Source organism: Nomia melanderi, chromosome 5 (genome assembly GCF_051020985.1).
Source record: "Nomia melanderi isolate GNS246 chromosome 5, iyNomMela1, whole genome shotgun sequence".
Lineage (NCBI taxonomy): Eukaryota > Metazoa > Arthropoda > Insecta > Hymenoptera > Halictidae > Nomia > Nomia melanderi.
In genome coordinates this window covers 9,774,936-9,793,013 of record NC_135003.1, presented here as the reverse complement: position 1 = coordinate 9,793,013, position 18,078 = coordinate 9,774,936, and the positions used below count along the sequence as shown (strand labels likewise).

The following is an 18,078-nucleotide window of genomic DNA, read 5'->3' as shown; positions in this document are numbered from 1 at the left end:
ATAAAAATATCTATAGTATTTTTGAACTTCTTATACAATAATGTCTATAGTCTGGAACATTTGTTTATCATATTAGTTTTCACTAAACATATATATTTTGACACTGTATAAATAATTTATTATATTATTACATATGTATGTAACAAAATTTATACATACTTGTGATGCTTTTGAAAGCAAACCTTTTTTTTATATTTACTATCTAAATATTAGTATAAATATTAAAATATTTTAAATTGTAACAATAGAAAGGTTTTAATACACACAATGTTAAACTATGAAACATTGTGATTGAATAAACATTGCAGAACACAGTTATTTCATTGTACATTATTATCGTTTATAAGGGTATTTTTATTATGTTCATTCCATCCGCCCATTTCTAAATCATGTTGATGTTGCATTTCTTTTTCAAGTGCTTGAAGTCTATAAAATTCATTTATTTCAAATTCATACTTTGGAGATGTAATACCAAAAAAATTGGCCAACCATTCCCCAACGTAATCGCAACCATCTAGTACTTTACCACTAAACCATGTAGTTTGATACCATGCCCAAGGTGCCCAATTAAGAGTCTTCTGCAAGTTTTATTTGTTAATATGGCAATGATGTCAAATTTTTGATCAAACATAATTATTATAAACAAAACTCAACTGGATCTACTTGTGTTACCGCTTTGAGTTCTGGAGCATCTGTTTCATCTTCAGAATATTCTTCCAAATCACCATCAGAGAAATGTAATACACGTTTTGGTCGTTTTTTTGCTTTAAGATCCTACAAGTATTTCAGATATCCATAAGTAAACAAAACTTGAATGCACATTTTAGAATCACGTACTTGCACGTCATGATTACTATTTTCATTTAATGTAATGTCAGATAAATCACAAACTTTTTTTTCCTCTGAAGCCATAACTGATTTGATGTGAAATGTCCAAATCTTATATGAAATTGCTTAGAAACACTTTGACACACCTTCTGTAATGTCACCAAACAAAGCTATAGAAATTTGTTCACTGTATGAGTCAGATAAATACCATTGGCAGTTGAATGTGTATACTAATTTGATTATAAAATATGATCATAGACTAAATGCACACTATAAAGTGCAGCAAGTATCAAATTTATTTACATCTACTTTTTTACAAAGAAACTTTATGCCTGCGCATGTGCAGTCACCATTTTCCTTATGAAGAACAATATCACAGCGAGGTGATAATATGTACTATGGTACATATATGATATATACTTAAGGAACATTCGTCAAATTGAGCATCTACTTTTTCATATATTATTAACAAAGAATAATTGAAGAACATCATGTTATTTTATATTAAATTTGTGAGTATATTTTAAGCTAAATACTTATTTAAGAATAAATATGTACAATAATTATTTTGTCTGTCGATAACATAGTCAAAGCGTACTTACCAACGGTATACCTACTTCGAAATTATTATTTCAAATTTTTAAATACTAAGGCATTTTTAAAAATATAATAGCAGTAATTAAATAAAGCATTCGCAACAATAGTAAAATTATTGATTCTATACGAAACATATGATTTATTAGGCAACAGCACCTGCTCTTTAGGCACTATTGCTTTCGACGCTAAGTCTATATTTTCGAACTGATCCCTGATGATTCTACAAGTGTAGCAGCACAATCGACGAGTGTAATTGACGCAAAGCAAAAGATTGAATAGACGTAATAAAAAGAGAAAGAAATATAGTATCTTGGTGTAAAATGGTTGCCAAGGATTTAATGCAAAAGCGAAAAAGATTCATCGATTGGGGAAATAAGAAACAGACAGCTGCATTTTGTAGTTCATTGTCAGTACGAGGAGGAATGACGACTCGGCTCTGAGGTTTGCATCTGGTCACCGTGGAGACGGCTACTTAATCGTGACATTTCACGCTTTTCTTTCGTTTACGTAAACTGCACCTCTGCACATGCTGTTCAAGTGATTTACTATTTTGTTCATAAATTTGTGATGGCACGAACGCTCGTCTGTTTACGGTATTTACTCATCGGTGGTGCTATTGTTGTCGGAGTAAGTGTATATTTCATGTGCACGGTACCATTGTGTGTTTATGAGCAGATGCACGGCAAGTTATCTATTCCATAGCTATGAAAATTAATCGTATCTTGGTCAACAAAATTAACGAAAGAATTATACTCTTTTTCGGCTCGGGTCTTTGACGTTGTTCTATTATTAAGAGTACACCAGTCGCTGACCAGTTTCCGATTCGTCACGAAATTGGACGCCCGCCAATCTACTGTGATGTTGCAGCGTTGTTCTTTTAGTAATTGTGATGTTCCGGTTTTTGAATTTCTCTGCCTACCTCTCTTTTGCACCGCTAATTTTAATTTTGGTTTGATTCCCATCTTAAAGCAATTTCGTATTCCGTTAATTTGGTAATGTTTTAATCTTAAGGAAATTATTTAATTCGTTTTTATGGGTGAATTAACTTTACTATTTCAAGTACTTACGCGACGGAGGCTGGAAAAAGAATAGGAACTTTGTGCATGTATAATATAGAGGAATGTAATAAATAATAAAATATTTAATAATAATTGAATAATAGAGCTAAATGTTTAATTATCTCTTTTATGTAATAAATTACTTAATGGAAAAATAAATCTGTTATACATATATCTAATCTAATTAAAACAATGAATTTATTTTTTATTATTATTGATGCCATGGTTTACATAAATGATTACAGTAACAGTAAGGTAAAATTTCTGCTTGCGTAAATAAGTCCCTTATCGTTTATCTTTTATATTGCTGTCGAACGAACATTAAAATATATCACGATATCAGTAAGTTATATCTCTTTTTATGATATCAATACTATATATGAATAAATGCATTCATCATAATGATGAAGTTACAAAAGTTGCCTATTATTCAATCATATTCACGAGAAAAAAATATTATTAAAAATATGCTAAAGTAACAAAGCAAATACAACGAGCGGTTCGTAAAATTTAATTTTGATAAGTTATTAATCCAAACGCTAATAGGGAAATAGAAAAGTCTTTCGATATCCGTTGCTATACTACTTTTCGAAATCTTTAGCTTCGTTCAGACCAAACAATGTACAGATTAGATAAATAGGTAACTAATCGTTGCTTATCAGACTTATATCGCGCGTTATCGATAAAGTGTACATTATTATTGAAAATATGACATAAAATTTTCTTCTACATTTTCACAGGTATGCGGTATTATAGAGGCCGTTTGTGCCGGTTATTTCATATATCAGTTATATGAATATGCACCCCTCACTCCCAACAATGTTTGCGGCTCATCGATTATTTTATTAGTGATGGGTCTGGTAGCAGGTCTAATTGCATGGTGCGCTTGGCAATTTTTAGACTTTTCCAACAGGGGACAAGTCATAATTGTAAGAAAATTGTCTACATTCCTATTATAAATTATGTTTGTATATTATATGCCCATTGATAACTCAGTTAGGTAGCAATAATACTTTTATGCCTCCACTGGTCACCGACGATCGGTGACATTACTTTTATTCAGGTCTGGGTTAAGGAACAGTATTCTCGAGACTACATCGGTCACTGGTGACGGTCGATATTATTTTTGTTCTGGCCATGTTGACCGCCAGTACCCAATAGCAATATTTCCGTTCAGATCGTGTCGATCACCAGTGACTAACAACAAAAATTATGTCTAGTATTAAGGATTATGGGATTAAGTGTTTAAATGATATATGTATTAAGGGAAAATGATAAATTAGCGTCACAATTTTTAGGTCCTTAATTTAATTTTTAATTAATTTAAATAATTATTCTAATTTAATTTTTGAATTGATTTCACGCTTATTCATAATTGCTGTCCAGTTTCCTACCTTATTCAGTTGCGATAAAGAAAGTATCTTTAATTTTGCAATTCAGTTTTCTTTAGCATTATTAGGCGTCACGGTTGTTAATACAAGCGCTGGAATTTGGGCGCTTGTCAGGCACGAGCAAGTGGACATGTTACCAAGCGCGCACCTTGAAAAAGTATTTGAACTTTCTATTTCCGATGATAAATCGCTCTGGGATCGTATGCATTCCAAGGTGAATATAAAATGTATAAATTATCTTAAAAGTTAGTTATTCAGTTTTTTATAATTATTGAATTATTATAATTTCAAAAAACTGTTAAATAAAGTCGAAGTAAAAAAATTGTAATAATTTATATGAACGAGCATCTTGTTAACAACCTGAAAGAAATTTAGAACTTCTTAGAATTCAAATGCAACAAGATTTGAAATATATATCACTTCTGGAAATATTACGAATTCTTCTTTTTAATTTAGAACAATTTATTTCATTAATATTAAATATTTTTCATTCTTTGTTCGTTAGTTACGTTGTTGTGGAATAAACGGACCTGGGGATTATCGAGGTCTGGATGCGATTCCTTGGTCTTGTTGTGACACTGTATCGTCACTTACAAATTTAAGTGACAATAAAGGTGTATGTACAACAATGTATGCAAGAGGTTGTCAGCATGTTGTAATAAATCGTACTAGATCGATTCTCCTCCATATTTTCTTACTCGCGTTGTGTACAATATTGTTGCAGGTAAGATTGCAATATTTTAAATATTTCTCCAACATAATTGTCGATTGAAATATTTTTGTATGATATTGTTTGCAGGTTTGTTTCATAGTATGCATGACTTGTTACGCGAAAGCTTGTCAAGAATCGACAGAGAGAAGAAAAGATATAATGATAGCCGCGCAAGCACTTATGCAAGCATCTAAAGAAACGGGAACAAATGATAAGCTTTTGAATGCTCAATTAAAAAGTCCTAAAACAATAGCTAATATTCAACAATCAATTTTTTAAAAAATTTTACTTTACAATAACGAGATAAATAATTATTCAACATTTTACTTTTTCTGGGATACACGACGAGCATTTAATTCTAATACGATAAGAAATGTTTATAAGACATTTCGTTTTATATATTCTAAAACTACATGCCAAAAATATTGTGCCAGATGGACAAATTTTGTATAAAATATTTGCAGAGTTCCTTAGCTTAAGCTTAATATAAAGTAAAATTTGAATGAGTGAGTTCCACATGCAACGGAAGAATCATTTTCTAGAATGTCCATTGATATGGAGACATACATTTTCTATTGTATTTAAATTCGTTATCTTTAAATGTGTTGATCGTGTAAGTGAACAATATGAGGGATGCGAAAGGATGATAGTTAGATTTATTAATACAAAAGAACGTAATTTTTAATGATCTATACAAGTTTATATAATTATACCAGACTGGAAATAAATATTTGTAATACGACTTATTAAAATCCGATGCATTATTAGTATGAAATATTAAGTATGTCATACGAATATTTTTAATCTGAGATTATTGTTCTATTGGTAACGAAGACATTGGTATCTCTCGTCGGTGCTTGTACTCTGTTGGTAAAATTGATTTCTTCATTACTCTGTTGGTAACAACGTGAGTATCATATCTTAAGTATTCCTACGTCTTATTGATGGTAAAACATTCTGTCAAACATTGTAACAAGTCAATAAATTTAATGGAAATAAGTATCCAACATATGATAACATAACTTAATTTAATAATTTTTTACCATCTTTTACCTATTTTGCTAGGACCATTCACTATGGTAGATCTTACTAAAAAGTATTTGAATATATAATCGCTAAGCTTTTTTTGCTTTGCTTTCCATTTAGGCGACACGCAAATTAAAAAATTACATTTGTACATAATTAACAGACATAAAATATTTTTTGTTTACAATTCTTTAGTGACATTCATTATAAAAGATACAAAGAAATTTTTTAATATCATATGATTTATAAAATATTGTTCCTAAAATTTGATATTGTAGCTGAATATGCTATTGATGCCGCGCTCAATGCATTTAATCTTACAACTGCTGTATCTCGAAATTAAAAGTATGTGACCAATCTCGTTTTGTCTGACATTCACAGATATAATGTACATATAATAACGATACTTCGTGTAGTGACACTCGCATGGTAGGTGTACCTTGTTAATTTGAATTCTCGGAACATTTCTATACCGTGTGTTTATTTAACTAACGACTCGGAAGTAGACATAATCCAAAGAAAATCAATTACATTTTACTACATTTAATGCATCTAATGTATCATGCATCTGATAGTTATTACTGTAGTTCGTATTATCAATGTTGGTACGAGATTTACAGAGAATTAAAGCTTTCATAATCTTTCTAGATAAAGGCGAGCGCGGCGCTATTGCGCTTCACAACGGGAACTCGTTTCGGCTCTTCTGCCAGTTGAACACAAGAAATCGGTGTCGCAGTTGTTCCCTGCGCGTTCTCAAACCTAACCTGTTGAGCGTCAATTTGCGCGTCCTCCGGACGAAGTTCAATACTTGAAAGAATATTCTTTTGTGGCAGTTGTACAACATCAAACACTACCAAAATGGGTTGTGGAATGGGAATGATAAAATATTTACTCTTCATATTTAACTTCATCTTCGCGGTAAGTTGGTGTTTTTTATGAAACGTAAAAGAAAACAATTATTCGTGAAACTTAACTGTGACGTAGTATTCGACTTCTGTTTATAGCACGGCTGCGATTATTTACACGAATGCGCATTTTAAAAAATTTTAAAAGGGAAGTATTAAGTAGATATCCTTTTTAGTGGATTATTTGTTGAAATAAAAAGAAGTGCGCTGAGTGTTTACTGATTTGCGTTAAACTATTTATTGTACTTAGAAAAATCTAGTGGTGTAATTTATTTTTGCAGACATTTTTGAAAACATCATAGTTTCGTTGATTTCTCAACATTTTTTTGATCATATATTAAATAATATAGTAAAGCATTTTATAATACAAACCATTAGAGCAACTTTTATTTCAGTTTTGATTCTCATCGAGCAATCAATACACATGTTATTTGTAAATATAATCTGATAAACATGCATACTCGTTTGACCATCAGATTGGTTGTGATTATTCTTCCGCTAGAATTTCCATTTGACGCAATATTTTTATCTTCGATGCGAGTTGTTAAAAATGACTTTTTTTATCGATAATGATCTGTCATTCCTCAAAGTTCAATAAATTGCATATTTAAAATTTTTCCATAGCTCTGAACCTATATTTACTTAATTAGATTAAAATTGTATGATTCAATATCAGTACCTATTTGTGGCTAGTATCGAGTTATGTTGAACACGATCTAAACAATATTTAACATGAATTTTAATTAGTACATATCCAGAAAAATGTTTATTAGTCAGGGACTAGTTGTAATTCCTGTGTCAATGTATTTTTTTTACTCACGCTTATTTAAACATGTGCCACGTTCATGACACAGCGTGAGTCATGCGATAAGGCTATCTAATATATATATATATATATATATGTAGTTGGGTCAGGTATCACGGTTTACACATTACCATCGTTGTATAATTTAATTTTGAAAAATTAAATACCAAAAAAATATTCTTTCATAGGACTATGCATCATTATCTTATAAATATTTAAAACCTTTTTGTAAGATCAAAGATGGCACATGATTCATGGCTGTTTTTTGATAAATTAGTTAAATATTCTATCTTGTCCGTCAGTGTGTAAAATTTAAATAGTTAACTTTCAATATGCACATAAAATGTATAAAATTTCCCGATTTCATAATCGTGAACTAAAGTTTGCGAAAGTTTTATTATACATACTTAACAATAAATATATAACATGTGATAAGCGAACGTGGTATACATATTGCTGCGCGATTCAAACGATGATATAAAACTAGGTAAATGTATATCCCTTTACTATTAAATAATCGATATAGCTATACTATTTGTGTCAGGAGTGTTGAATACTGTGTATGTACTTGATTCCATGTACCATGTATTCGGTTCAATTCGATGTTTCGTTATTATTATAGCCGAATTAATCAAATGATTTTTTTTCAGCCGAAAATAATATATAAAACTGCTTTTCCATAATATTTAAAATGATCACATTCTCGAAAAATGTAGAGCTTAGTTTTACAGAATATATTTCTACAAAATTATAAAACATATTCATCTTCAGGTTTCATCTTTCCTTATACTTTTTTTTCCAGGATTTCATAATTCGTATTGTAAGATTACACTGTTACAATGCAACAGAAGTATTTCCTCATTTTCATATTATACGTAGAGTACTGGCCGAGAAATAATTAAAAGTGGAAGATTATATAATCAACAGATTAGGAGTATTCTTTGAAAAAGCTTTAGGAAATCGCGGTTACTGATTACGCACGGAGATAAGTAAGAAGGCAGAGATAGGTTGAGGAAAACCTGAAGCAGACTTTTGGCTCGCTTGTTTCGGCCCCACTCTAATCCAGTCTCATTTTTGAGCCTTTAACGTTCATCTCGACTGTTGTGTCTCATTTCGATTGTAGTCTTCGTGCCGGTTTGACGCTTTTTTTTTAAATAACTCTAGTGTCCAATATCATACAAAAACCAATCATGCATACTTGTGCTTCAGGATGTATAAAGTGGTTGCTATTTATTTTCAACTTGCTCTTTCTCGTAAGTTATCCATCAAATTTCGTACATATTTCATGTAGAAAAGGGAAGACTACTGATAAAGCCGACTGCCAAATTCAAACTAGGGTCCCTATTTTACCGACAGTTTTGTTTTTTTAGACGGTTGACGGATATTTCTAAATTATTCGTTAAATATTTACAAAAAGATATGAACAGGAATATTCTTGAGAATGTTTTATGGACAAAAAATACTTCTGTCGTTATTTTTTGTTTTTTAATGGCAGTAATGGTATAGGCGTTTGGTTTAATCCTCGCAAAACTAGGGGAGAAAGAAATTGACAGTGAGGAGATCCTGGTAGAAATGGGGGAATATATGTTCAGTCTCTAGTCTTGACAGCGAACTGTTCGTCGAGCTAGAGCAATTTATATGCTTTGTAACGAAACTGCGTCATTCCTCCATGGTCATAGGGGTAGTGGTTGTAATTCCGTTCTAGATTCATTTACTCGTAGTATGTTCGCACTACGGCATCCTTGACATTATATGATTCAACGATGTGATGCCCTTTTATTCCATTTCGCGAGAGGCTTGCAATGCATAAATAATCGAACATGCATTATTGTGTAAAACGCGTTTTTTAGAATGCGGCGATGAAAATCTGTTCCAATACTCCAGTATCTTACGCAGTCCACTGTGATAAATTTGAATAACAATTTTCTAACAATTTGTTTGACATTGATTCGATTTAAATTGCATTCTTGATAGTTTACAGTTGTACGTAAACAGGGAAAATTGAAGCATTCCGCGTTTAATGCGCCATTTTCATTGGTTGAAACGAGACGCGTCTCGAATTAGTTTCACTGTGAGTCACTGTATCAAGAATGAACTCGATCTTGGAAACTCCGATTACATTCTTGAATGTAAACATTTACATTCTTGCGAAATTAAACTCAGCCTAACACAACTGTAAATCAATACAAGTGCCCATGTTTGTAATATGTGTAGTTACGTTGTTACTATCGGGCGTATAATTAATTGCACTGATCTAATTAATACTTCTTTTATTATTACCGTTGATAGTAATATCACTGCTACTACCGATAATACTATCAGCTTCAGTTACGTTTTAATAAATGTTACTGCTAGGGTAATTAAGACGGTGGAAGCAACTTACAGAGGAAAAGATATCGACCGTTGTTATATGTGAGAATAAAACAACGTCGGAATGTTTTACGTAACGCAATCATTTTCGAACGTGCCACGATGACAGAACATCACCGTGGTGCAACATAGTTATTGTATTTTCTTTTATTACTACTTCCTATTACGAAGAATAGGAATCACATGGTTTACGATGAAATGGAATTAAATTTTTCTCTTAGCAAAGAACGATCAAGTATTAACACGAGTGATTCCGGTTGTGTAGTATACATGGAACGAGTAAAACGACTCTCAAGGTCATGATTAAAAAAATCTCGACCGAATCCGTCATGTTCGTAACGCATCGGACATAACATAATACTGATACTTTCAATTTATTTGGCAGATTCATTTGATATTTTACACGATTTAAAATGTTTTCATGAATACAATATTTTTCTGTTAATAATTCGAAACACAAAATAACTTTTTTTTAGTTACGATTAGAAAAAGCAATGAAGCAAGAATCATTCTATAAAATACTAATTAAAATTATTTTTTGTTTCATTTTTGCTATTTAAATTAGCAAGTTTAATTTAATGTACAGTTTAATAAACAGACGTTGACATTGTATCTAGTAGTACTTATAAATGTCTCACCAATTAGTGCAACAGTAATTTTTTCTTAGCATCTTTGTCTTGCTCCTCTCTACCTTACATCCGGGGTTAAATTGGTTTTGCAATGAACTATTGTTTTCGAACAACTAGCGTGAATGCAACGTTAAGAAACGCATTCAACATCAAAAATTTCCTTTAACACGTCATCGACTGGTAGTGCCGTGCCAACGATGACTCAACCGCTGTTTTTATATTGCATTTTATATAATTTCAATATAGAATAACTATATAACTATTATAGAATACATCAAATTTTCGTTTCTTCGAATTAGTAATTTTATTCTATTTTCTACGGAAGTCAATTGCTACATGCAGTGTGTCGATAGGTTACGAATGAAGCCTGGGTTTGACAAGTTAAATGCAGATAATTACTCACTTGACTTCAGTTAAAACTTCACCGTCCGATTGTGACGATAGTCGAATACATACCATGAATCCTCATAGTAGAGGATTATTGAAAAATCTGTTTTTAATGGAGAAATACTCGGAAAGTCGAAACGACATATTTAAATTAAGATATATAATTAAGCTAGACGTTCATTAAGTGAAAATACGTTCCACACAATTTCGCAACTTCAAAGAAGAACGGTAATACGTTCGATGAAAGAGATATTATAATCAGATCATTATTTACGGAATCCCTAGAAGGATTTACATATTGATAAGAAAGTATTTATCATTTCCGACGTTCCAAGAATAAAAATAAAAAAAAGGGATCAGTTCAACGAAATATGTTACAGCGTACACTTATTTTCCGATATCTTTCTGTTTCACCAGCGATATATTGCGCTTTCGGTTGTCCAAGGTTCCGTTCACGCGTTGAATACCAACTTCAAAATACTGGGTTCACCTAAAAACACAGGAGCATCTTTTTGGTGTCTCTTCTCCCTTCAAATTACTCGAAAACAAATTTTCGTTGTCATAGATAGTACTATCGTCGAAATTGATTTTATTATACAAATTGATTTTTTACTGTTTAAACCCAGTAAACCATGTAGAATAACATTTTGTGCTATAAATAATTTCCTCGTTACCAGATAAATCAATCTTAAAACTTGGTACATCTTTTTCACAATCCTTCGTACTGTTCAATTGTTTAGTTAACAGTTATTATATACAATAATCAGTTACCAAAATATTTAGTCAATAAGATTCCTCGCTAGTAGAAGAAGAGCGGTAAAATAACAAAATACAAGTTCAAAATATTTGTGCAAACAAGATCTGGTCATGGGTCCCCGTATGACCTCAGACGTGGTCGTTTATATGATCTTTAGAATCGCCAGTGCTGAAATGATTAAAAGGAGAGAATAGGAATTCGATGGACCAGAAATCCACTCGCGAGATTTACAACTCAATGTACATGACTAACGAGAACACTGTTTTATTAACGCGTAAGTGACTGCAACCTTGATAATGTCGATTACGTTCGGAGTTCACGAAACTACGTAGTCACGACCCAGAAAATGTCCACTTTGTGGAACTATTATTCATTCTTTCGTTTAATACTAGATTTTCCGCAACCTACATTTTCGCGGAAGGCTGTTGAGTCATCCGCAGCGCCGTCTGGTTCCTTTCATGCGTTTCTCGCGTTGCTTCCATGCGGTATACATACGCATGTGCAAAGGAATCTCGAAAAATAACATTTCAACCGACCGTGCGCGTCCTTTTGTCCCATGAAATAGCGTGTCCCATTCAAGGTTTCTGTAACCGTTGTTCGAGACAGGAAACAGGTTTCGTTACTTTTGGTGGGGATTTCACTTTCTAAAGCATAGGTCCTTGAAGACATTTAAGAGATAACGATCCACGGCAAATATGGTTTCCCTGTATCGATACATCGTCAATATTTGTCACCGAAACGAACACAATCGCCATTGACTACGCACAGATCGTTTCACTTGTTCGCCGATCCGCGCCAACGAACGTTGCGATGAATGGTAGATGAGTCAAAAGCTGTTAATAAAAACAGTAACAGTGATTAATTGTAAGTCTACAGACGCAGCAGTATGCGTTAATTATACGTTAACAAATTATACCGATGAAACGACTCTGAAAAGCTTTTAGTTGTTTTCGGATTGTCGAATATCTCTTGGCTATTATCAGCCAGAAAGCCGAACGATTTCAAAGTTCCCGTTTCCTACACTTTTTCGTAGAAATTAGATATGTATCGAATTCGGTTTTACTTATCGATTTCTGCAGAAAATTCGAATATCGTTCGGATTCGGAGTATAGTTCCTTAAAAATGATCGAAATCTTAATTACTCTATTCTTTATCCAAATCTAGGCGATTATCAAGTCTCCCTTGATAAAGTGATAGTTAAGAAGTAAGATAACCAACAATAAAAATTGATACATCATTTATATTTGTAGAATTGCTGAATCAATGTGCGGTTAAATTATCGTCCGCGAAAAATCACGATTTATTTGGCGTTAAGATTGTTGAGCAAGCTATCGATTCGTGGAAAGCACGGATAAGTCGAGCGACTTCAATATGTTTCTTTTCGTCGTTAGACGCAAGAGATTTCAGAGGAAGCACGCGCTTGGAAAACATGGGAATTTGGTGACGTCATTTGATTAACCGCTCGAATCTGTGCGACATGTTACCGCAACATACAATCAGCGAAGTCGGACGCGAATTCTATTTTTAATGGTTCGTCAAAGGAAAAGCCAGACTACCGATCTCATTTACATTGGATTGATCGTAATTCGTTAATGAGCAAACAATTTGAGTGGTCACCGGGAAGTCTGTCACTGGAAAGCAAACATTGAACAAAGAAATAAAAATGTGTCGTTGATTAACGCTCATGACTATTCCATTGTTTCCGTTATAACTCCGTTTCGAAAGTAGAACCGAGCAATTTCATGCGCAGAATATTGGACAAATGTGAGAATTCATTTTTAAGCATCGCGAAAGAGGTCCAGCTAAAAAATAGCACTTACAAAATGAAAGACCGCGATTTACTGTTCTCAGCTCTGCAAGGTGTTTCGAATACTCTCTAGAAACTGTCATGGCGAACACCGTTCTAGAAAATAAAAGGAAACCGTGTTAACGAGTACTCGAGTAGCCACTCGGTGAAACCGATACTATAGATTTAATATCGTGTGGCTATAGTCAGCGGTAGATTACGAATGATAAATTCACGTAGTTATCTAAAGTTGAATATCGGACAGTCGCATGTGCTGGGGCTCTCATCATCGATCACAATAATTTCGAGCGTATGTACGCCGCGAATGCACCGTATCTGGAAAGTTTCAAGGATGTAATCGTCGTTTCGCGTTGTTCATGTTGTAGGGTGACCTATTTTTCTAAAATCCGGTGAAAATTGTGCATTATGTGTATGGTTTGAAACCACAATTCGAATATTAATGCCGCTGTATCGCTCGCAATAATCAGACAATGTATGTAGCAAAAATATCGATACGGGGCAAAGTATGATGAAAATAAAATAGAGTAAAAGTGGCAGGAAAGTAAAGTTGAGAGGTGAACTTTATTTCAACCTGAATCGTTAATTATTCCGCGAATTATTATTTGTATCGTACGTTATGAGGGTGAATTCTTCGATAAGTTGTAGTTCGCGATAAATATTTGTAGTACCTCGATAGTCAATTGATCAATTACGAGATAATCGAGCAGAAATTGTGAAAAGTGACAGCTCAGTCTTCCCGGTAATTTGTTAGCTAATATTAGAAGAATGTTGTAAGTTATGTATTTCTCATGTTCCTCATGCTATCGTCGTGGCTATACGCACTTTCCAACGCTGTCGACGGGTAATCTTATCGCAAAGTAAATTTCAAGAAACGTAATCGTTCGCAGAATTTTTATCGTCACTTCTCTGCAAATTTTCTTTGCAATTATTAAGCGTCGACGTACGAAAACATTTATGATTCAAGCCTTAGTTCTCTTGCATTAGGTATGCAACTGCGACAATAACTCCTGGAATTTAATTGAGAAAAATTGATTTCTGTAATCAGATAATAATTTTTATATATTATCTTTGTTAGAAGAAATCCAAGCGTGAGAATTTACAGATTCTATGACGGACTTATCGTCTGTATATGTTAACGTCAGACGCAACCATTCGCGCTTGTAACAAATATGAAGAAGTATTTAGGGTCAGACAGTCTTGTATAATTTATCGTGATTGTGAGAAATAATAAGTGACCTATTTTCAAGAAAACAATCTATTATGAAACTGCCATCAAAATGTTAATCCCTAATAGTTATTTTTATATTCTGTTTGATTATCCCTCACTAGAGTAACGTGTATATACACTAATTAATTGGAATCAAAGATTGTTTCGACTAAATCATTTAACGAAAACAGAAAGAAACATTGGTTACAGAAGATCACATTGGTTATCCTGCAAAGAATGCAAGCTTCGGAGGTCACTAAACGGTTAACCCCACCACTGCGCCGGAAATGTCTCCCATCGACTGTTGTCCTTGTATAGTCTTCAATATTGTAATGATATCAATACTCGAAATATTAATTCTAATTAATAAAGATTTAAATCTAAATTTAATAAAAAATCATATCATTTTGGCAATGTTAATTAATATATGAATAACGAATTTATTGTTACATAATTAGTGAATTTTAACTATGTAACGAGTTGTGATAATTATTATTAATATACGACTTAAGCATGTTGCAACGAAGAATGTAATTGACTTGCGAAAAGAGTGGATCTTGATGGTTCAAATGCTCTTCGTGAACAGTACGTTGAACCATCTGGCTTATACTTGGAGGACGACCTAAATTCTCGCATACACATGATATTCGCAATCGTGTGGTGCACCGCGTATTCACGGAGTGTCCAATGCCAACCGGTTAGTGTTGTGCAATGTGACGTAATAAGAGACTGCCAACGGCAACTGAATCACTCGCCGTACTCTTCAATCGTAAACCCACATTGAAAACAGAAGATCAAAGGAATTGATTATTATGTAGATGCACAGCATCATTCTCGCGAAATATTAAATTTCGGTTATATCTAAGTTTGTAACTTAATGTGTGTATGAATATTAAATATGCTATGCTGTTTTATTATCAGAAACAGAAAATAATTTAACACATTGACTGCTGCACGATTTCATAGAGCAAAATACACAAAACGGAAGAAATCTAGCTGAATGTCACCACATTAGGTAACATCATTTATGATATAGTAATGTTTCCAAATAATCGTCGTTTCATTAAATGGACTATAGTAATTCGATTTGGTTGGAGGTCACCGGTGAACCCCATGACATTCAATTTGTTAAAGAACATTTTCTAAGGTAATAAGTCATTTGAAAAATCGAACGTACCTTTTATAATTTAATATAAATTTGAAATATGGGGTTCAAGGATAATGTTTATAAAATCCTGTTTCCCCTAAATTACTGTAAGGACATTAATCTACGTGTCTTTTTTCTTGACAGTTATTGCTGATTTTGTGTAAGTTGAAATATATTCATTTTGGACATTATTACCTGTTACAGGTATGTGGCATAGGCATCTTGGCCTGCGGTGTTTTGGTGCGTGTGCAGACATCCTCTTTTAACTCTAATGTAGATATCAACATTTCGTTCCCATCGATAACGTTGATAGTCCTCGGTAGCATTATATTTATAATCTCGTTCTTTGGTTGCTGCGGTGCCATTCGGGAAAGTCATTGTATGACTATTACCGTGAGTATATAAAACTCCATTTTAAATACGATATATAATAATAGTCTTTGAATTTTATGTTACATTGAAAATCAACTTTTACGCTCAAATTTGCTCGAAAAGTTTTGCGTTCTAGATGTAAACGATGAGTTTTTACCGACACCGATAGTGACTTAAAAATGATTCGATTTCATTTCAGTTCGCATCGTTCCTCCTCTTCATTTTGCTGATACAAGTGGCTGTCGCAGTGTACGCCTTCGTCGTTATTAAGGATAGCGACAACGAGTCTAAAGTGAGAGAGGGTTACACAAAGATATTTGACCAATACTACAAGTCTACAGACAGTGCGAATGTCGTGGACAGTGTCCAGAGCGTTGTGGGTATTTTTATTTTAAATCGGGGGTTAATTATTTTATGATCAGTGGTGATTGAGACTTTGAATATTTCATTACAGTTGAAATGTTGTGGTGTTGACGGACCGGATGATTTCTATAAAATTAACAGTACCGCTCCCATCCCTTGGAGTTGCTGCGGAAAACCGGAGAATAGTAGTTGCACAAGGGGTGAATCTTTCGAAACAGGTTGTAACAAGGAAATAATGTTGATGCTCTCATATGTTGGATCTATTTTGGGTGGTGTTGCTATTGGTATTGCTGCAGTCGAGGTAAGTGTCGTTTCTCATTCTGGAATATAGGTTTTAGGAAATTACCTCATACCTATAGTTGGTTACTCACATGATCCCCGCCAGCGAACATCTGAAACGGGTAGAGATGCAAGGGGATTCGGCTGCACGCTACACCTCAGGCTCGACCAATAACAAAGACGTGTGGAAACTAATTCTGCCATTATTATCGGACCGAGCGCCGCTAGTGGACGTTCCCCCTTGTCGCTCTACTCGTTTCACACGCAGGCCGCCTAGGATTATGTGAACAAACAACTGTATCTATGTCCATTTTATTTGAAACGTTTAATCATTGTTTTTTTTATATTCCAGTTGATCGGCATCATTTTCGCACTTTGCCTGGCGAATGCCATCAAGAACGCAGAACGCAGAGGTCACAGGGTGTAAATGAGTGCAAAAGAAAGTATATATTTATATCGCATCAAGTGTAATATTATTAAATAACACTACTCTACCATTCGCCATTCTATCTCAGAATTTTGGTAGATGTAATGTATTGTAATGCAACAAATCTAGAAAGTTGTACGAACGACAGGATGTAGGAGCAAATGAAACATGAGAAAGTGCCTTTTATTTTAATTTTCGAACCATTTTTTTATGTTTGAACCTTAATCTTTGTATGTGATATTGAGTGTATAAACATATCAAGTAATGTATTTTTTATTTTGATATACTTTTCCATTAATTTGAATATATTTTTTAATTACCAAAGATGAAACACAATAGTAATAATAATTAAATATTAACGATGGTGGTAATAATAATAATAATAATTAATAATAAGAGTAATAATAATAATAATGATAATGATAATAAGAATAATAATAATAATCGGTGCAAAGTACGTTTGTAGAAGTTTAGCATTTGTTTCTTCATATTATATGAAATTAGATAACATTCATATGTCAACATACAACTTACCTAGCAGTTTTGCACGTGATCGAGAACAAATTTATCGTTAACGGGACCGACGGAGCATCTTTTCGAGATATATAGTTTATAATTCATTAAAATTAAAACGTTACATTCTACAGTATTCTAAACCTCGGATAACGAAACGTTAAATCACAGTGCGTCATTGTAATTCCGCGAACGTATAGAAAAATATTTTTATAATAATATTTCGATAAGTATTACACATCACTTACAGATGCTGTTATAAGATACAATTCATATTGTTGTTTGTACAGCACGTATTCACTAGAAATTTCAGAGAGTATTGTCGAACGATGTATATTTCCGTTTTAATAAAAATCTGTTTTTTCTTCAAATCAGGGACTTTCCGTCATTAATCCATGCACATTTCTGGTAAAAATAAAAAACGAATAGACTGGAGTTGAAACGTCTAGCTTCATTAAATCACGTTCCCAACGTTCACTATTGTTCCATTCCGAATTT

At 33.1% G+C, this 18,078-nt stretch overlaps 3 protein-coding genes across 6 annotated transcripts; 2 read left to right on the top strand and 1 right to left on the bottom strand.

Moving 5' to 3' along the window:
• Positions 1-159: 159 nt before the first annotated feature.
• On the bottom strand, positions 160-1,197 carry LOC116430819 (protein FAM177A1). Of its 2 annotated transcripts, none has more exons than XM_031985428.2 (3): positions 892-1,197; positions 655-774; positions 160-578 (listed from the first exon to the last, which is right to left on the bottom strand). In XM_031985428.2, the coding sequence occupies exons 1-3, from the start codon at positions 910-912 to the stop codon at positions 321-323; spliced, it is 399 nt and encodes a 132-aa protein (XP_031841288.1). In that variant the 5' UTR covers positions 913-1,197; the 3' UTR covers positions 160-320. The 2 variants fall into 2 exon arrangements, with proteins under 2 accessions (XP_031841288.1, XP_031841287.1); XM_031985427.2 differs by having other exon boundaries at positions 838-1,195.
• Positions 1,198-1,207: 10 nt separating this feature from the next.
• Positions 1,208-5,328, top strand: LOC116430818 (tetraspanin-3). 2 transcript variants are annotated; one of them, XM_031985426.2, is made up of 6 exons: positions 1,208-1,340; positions 1,572-2,107; positions 3,224-3,412; positions 3,924-4,088; positions 4,380-4,598; positions 4,674-5,328. In XM_031985426.2, the coding sequence occupies exons 2-6, from the start codon at positions 2,093-2,095 to the stop codon at positions 4,863-4,865; spliced, it is 780 nt and encodes a 259-aa protein (XP_031841286.2). In that variant the 5' UTR covers positions 1,208-1,340; positions 1,572-2,092; the 3' UTR covers positions 4,866-5,328. The 2 variants fall into 2 exon arrangements, with proteins under 2 accessions (XP_031841286.2, XP_031841285.2); XM_031985425.2 differs by having other exon boundaries at positions 1,212-1,340; positions 1,572-2,052.
• A 945-nt stretch (positions 5,329-6,273) lies between these two features.
• On the top strand, positions 6,274-17,951 carry Tspan6 (tetraspanin 6). 2 transcript variants are annotated; one of them, XM_031985514.2, is made up of 5 exons: positions 6,274-6,530; positions 15,831-16,019; positions 16,198-16,374; positions 16,453-16,662; positions 16,993-17,951. In XM_031985514.2, the coding sequence occupies exons 1-5, from the start codon at positions 6,471-6,473 to the stop codon at positions 17,065-17,067; spliced, it is 711 nt and encodes a 236-aa protein (XP_031841374.1). In that variant the 5' UTR covers positions 6,274-6,470; the 3' UTR covers positions 17,068-17,951. The 2 variants fall into 2 exon arrangements, with proteins under 2 accessions (XP_031841374.1, XP_031841373.1); XM_031985513.2 differs by lacking the exon at positions 6,274-6,530 and adding an exon at positions 8,410-8,575.
• Positions 17,952-18,078: the final 127 nt, after the last annotated feature.

Coding starts and splice junctions, on each gene's coding strand:
- LOC116430818 (XM_031985425.2), top strand. CDS start 1,993: ATGGCACGAACGCTCGTCTGTTTACGGTATTTACTCATCGGTGGTGCT. Junction 4,089..4,379: donor GGGATCGTATGCATTCCAAG/GTGAATATAAAA, acceptor TTTGTTCGTTAG/TTACGTTGTTGTGGAATAAA. Junction 4,599..4,673: donor TGTGTACAATATTGTTGCAG/GTAAGATTGCAA, acceptor TATTGTTTGCAG/GTTTGTTTCATAGTATGCAT.
- Tspan6 (XM_031985513.2), top strand. CDS start 8,513: ATGCATACTTGTGCTTCAGGATGTATAAAGTGGTTGCTATTTATTTTC. Junction 16,375..16,452: donor TGGACAGTGTCCAGAGCGTT/GTGGGTATTTTT, acceptor ATTTCATTACAG/TTGAAATGTTGTGGTGTTGA. Junction 16,663..16,992: donor TTGGTATTGCTGCAGTCGAG/GTAAGTGTCGTT, acceptor TTTATATTCCAG/TTGATCGGCATCATTTTCGC.
- LOC116430819 (XM_031985427.2), bottom strand. CDS start 912: ATGGCTTCAGAGGAAAAAAAAGTTTGTGATTTATCTGACATTACATTA. Junction 775..837: donor ATAGTAATCATGACGTGCAA/GTACGTGATTCT, acceptor AAATACTTGTAG/GATCTTAAAGCAAAAAAACG. Junction 579..654: donor CGGTAACACAAGTAGATCCA/GTTGAGTTTTGT, acceptor TAAAACTTGCAG/AAGACTCTTAATTGGGCACC.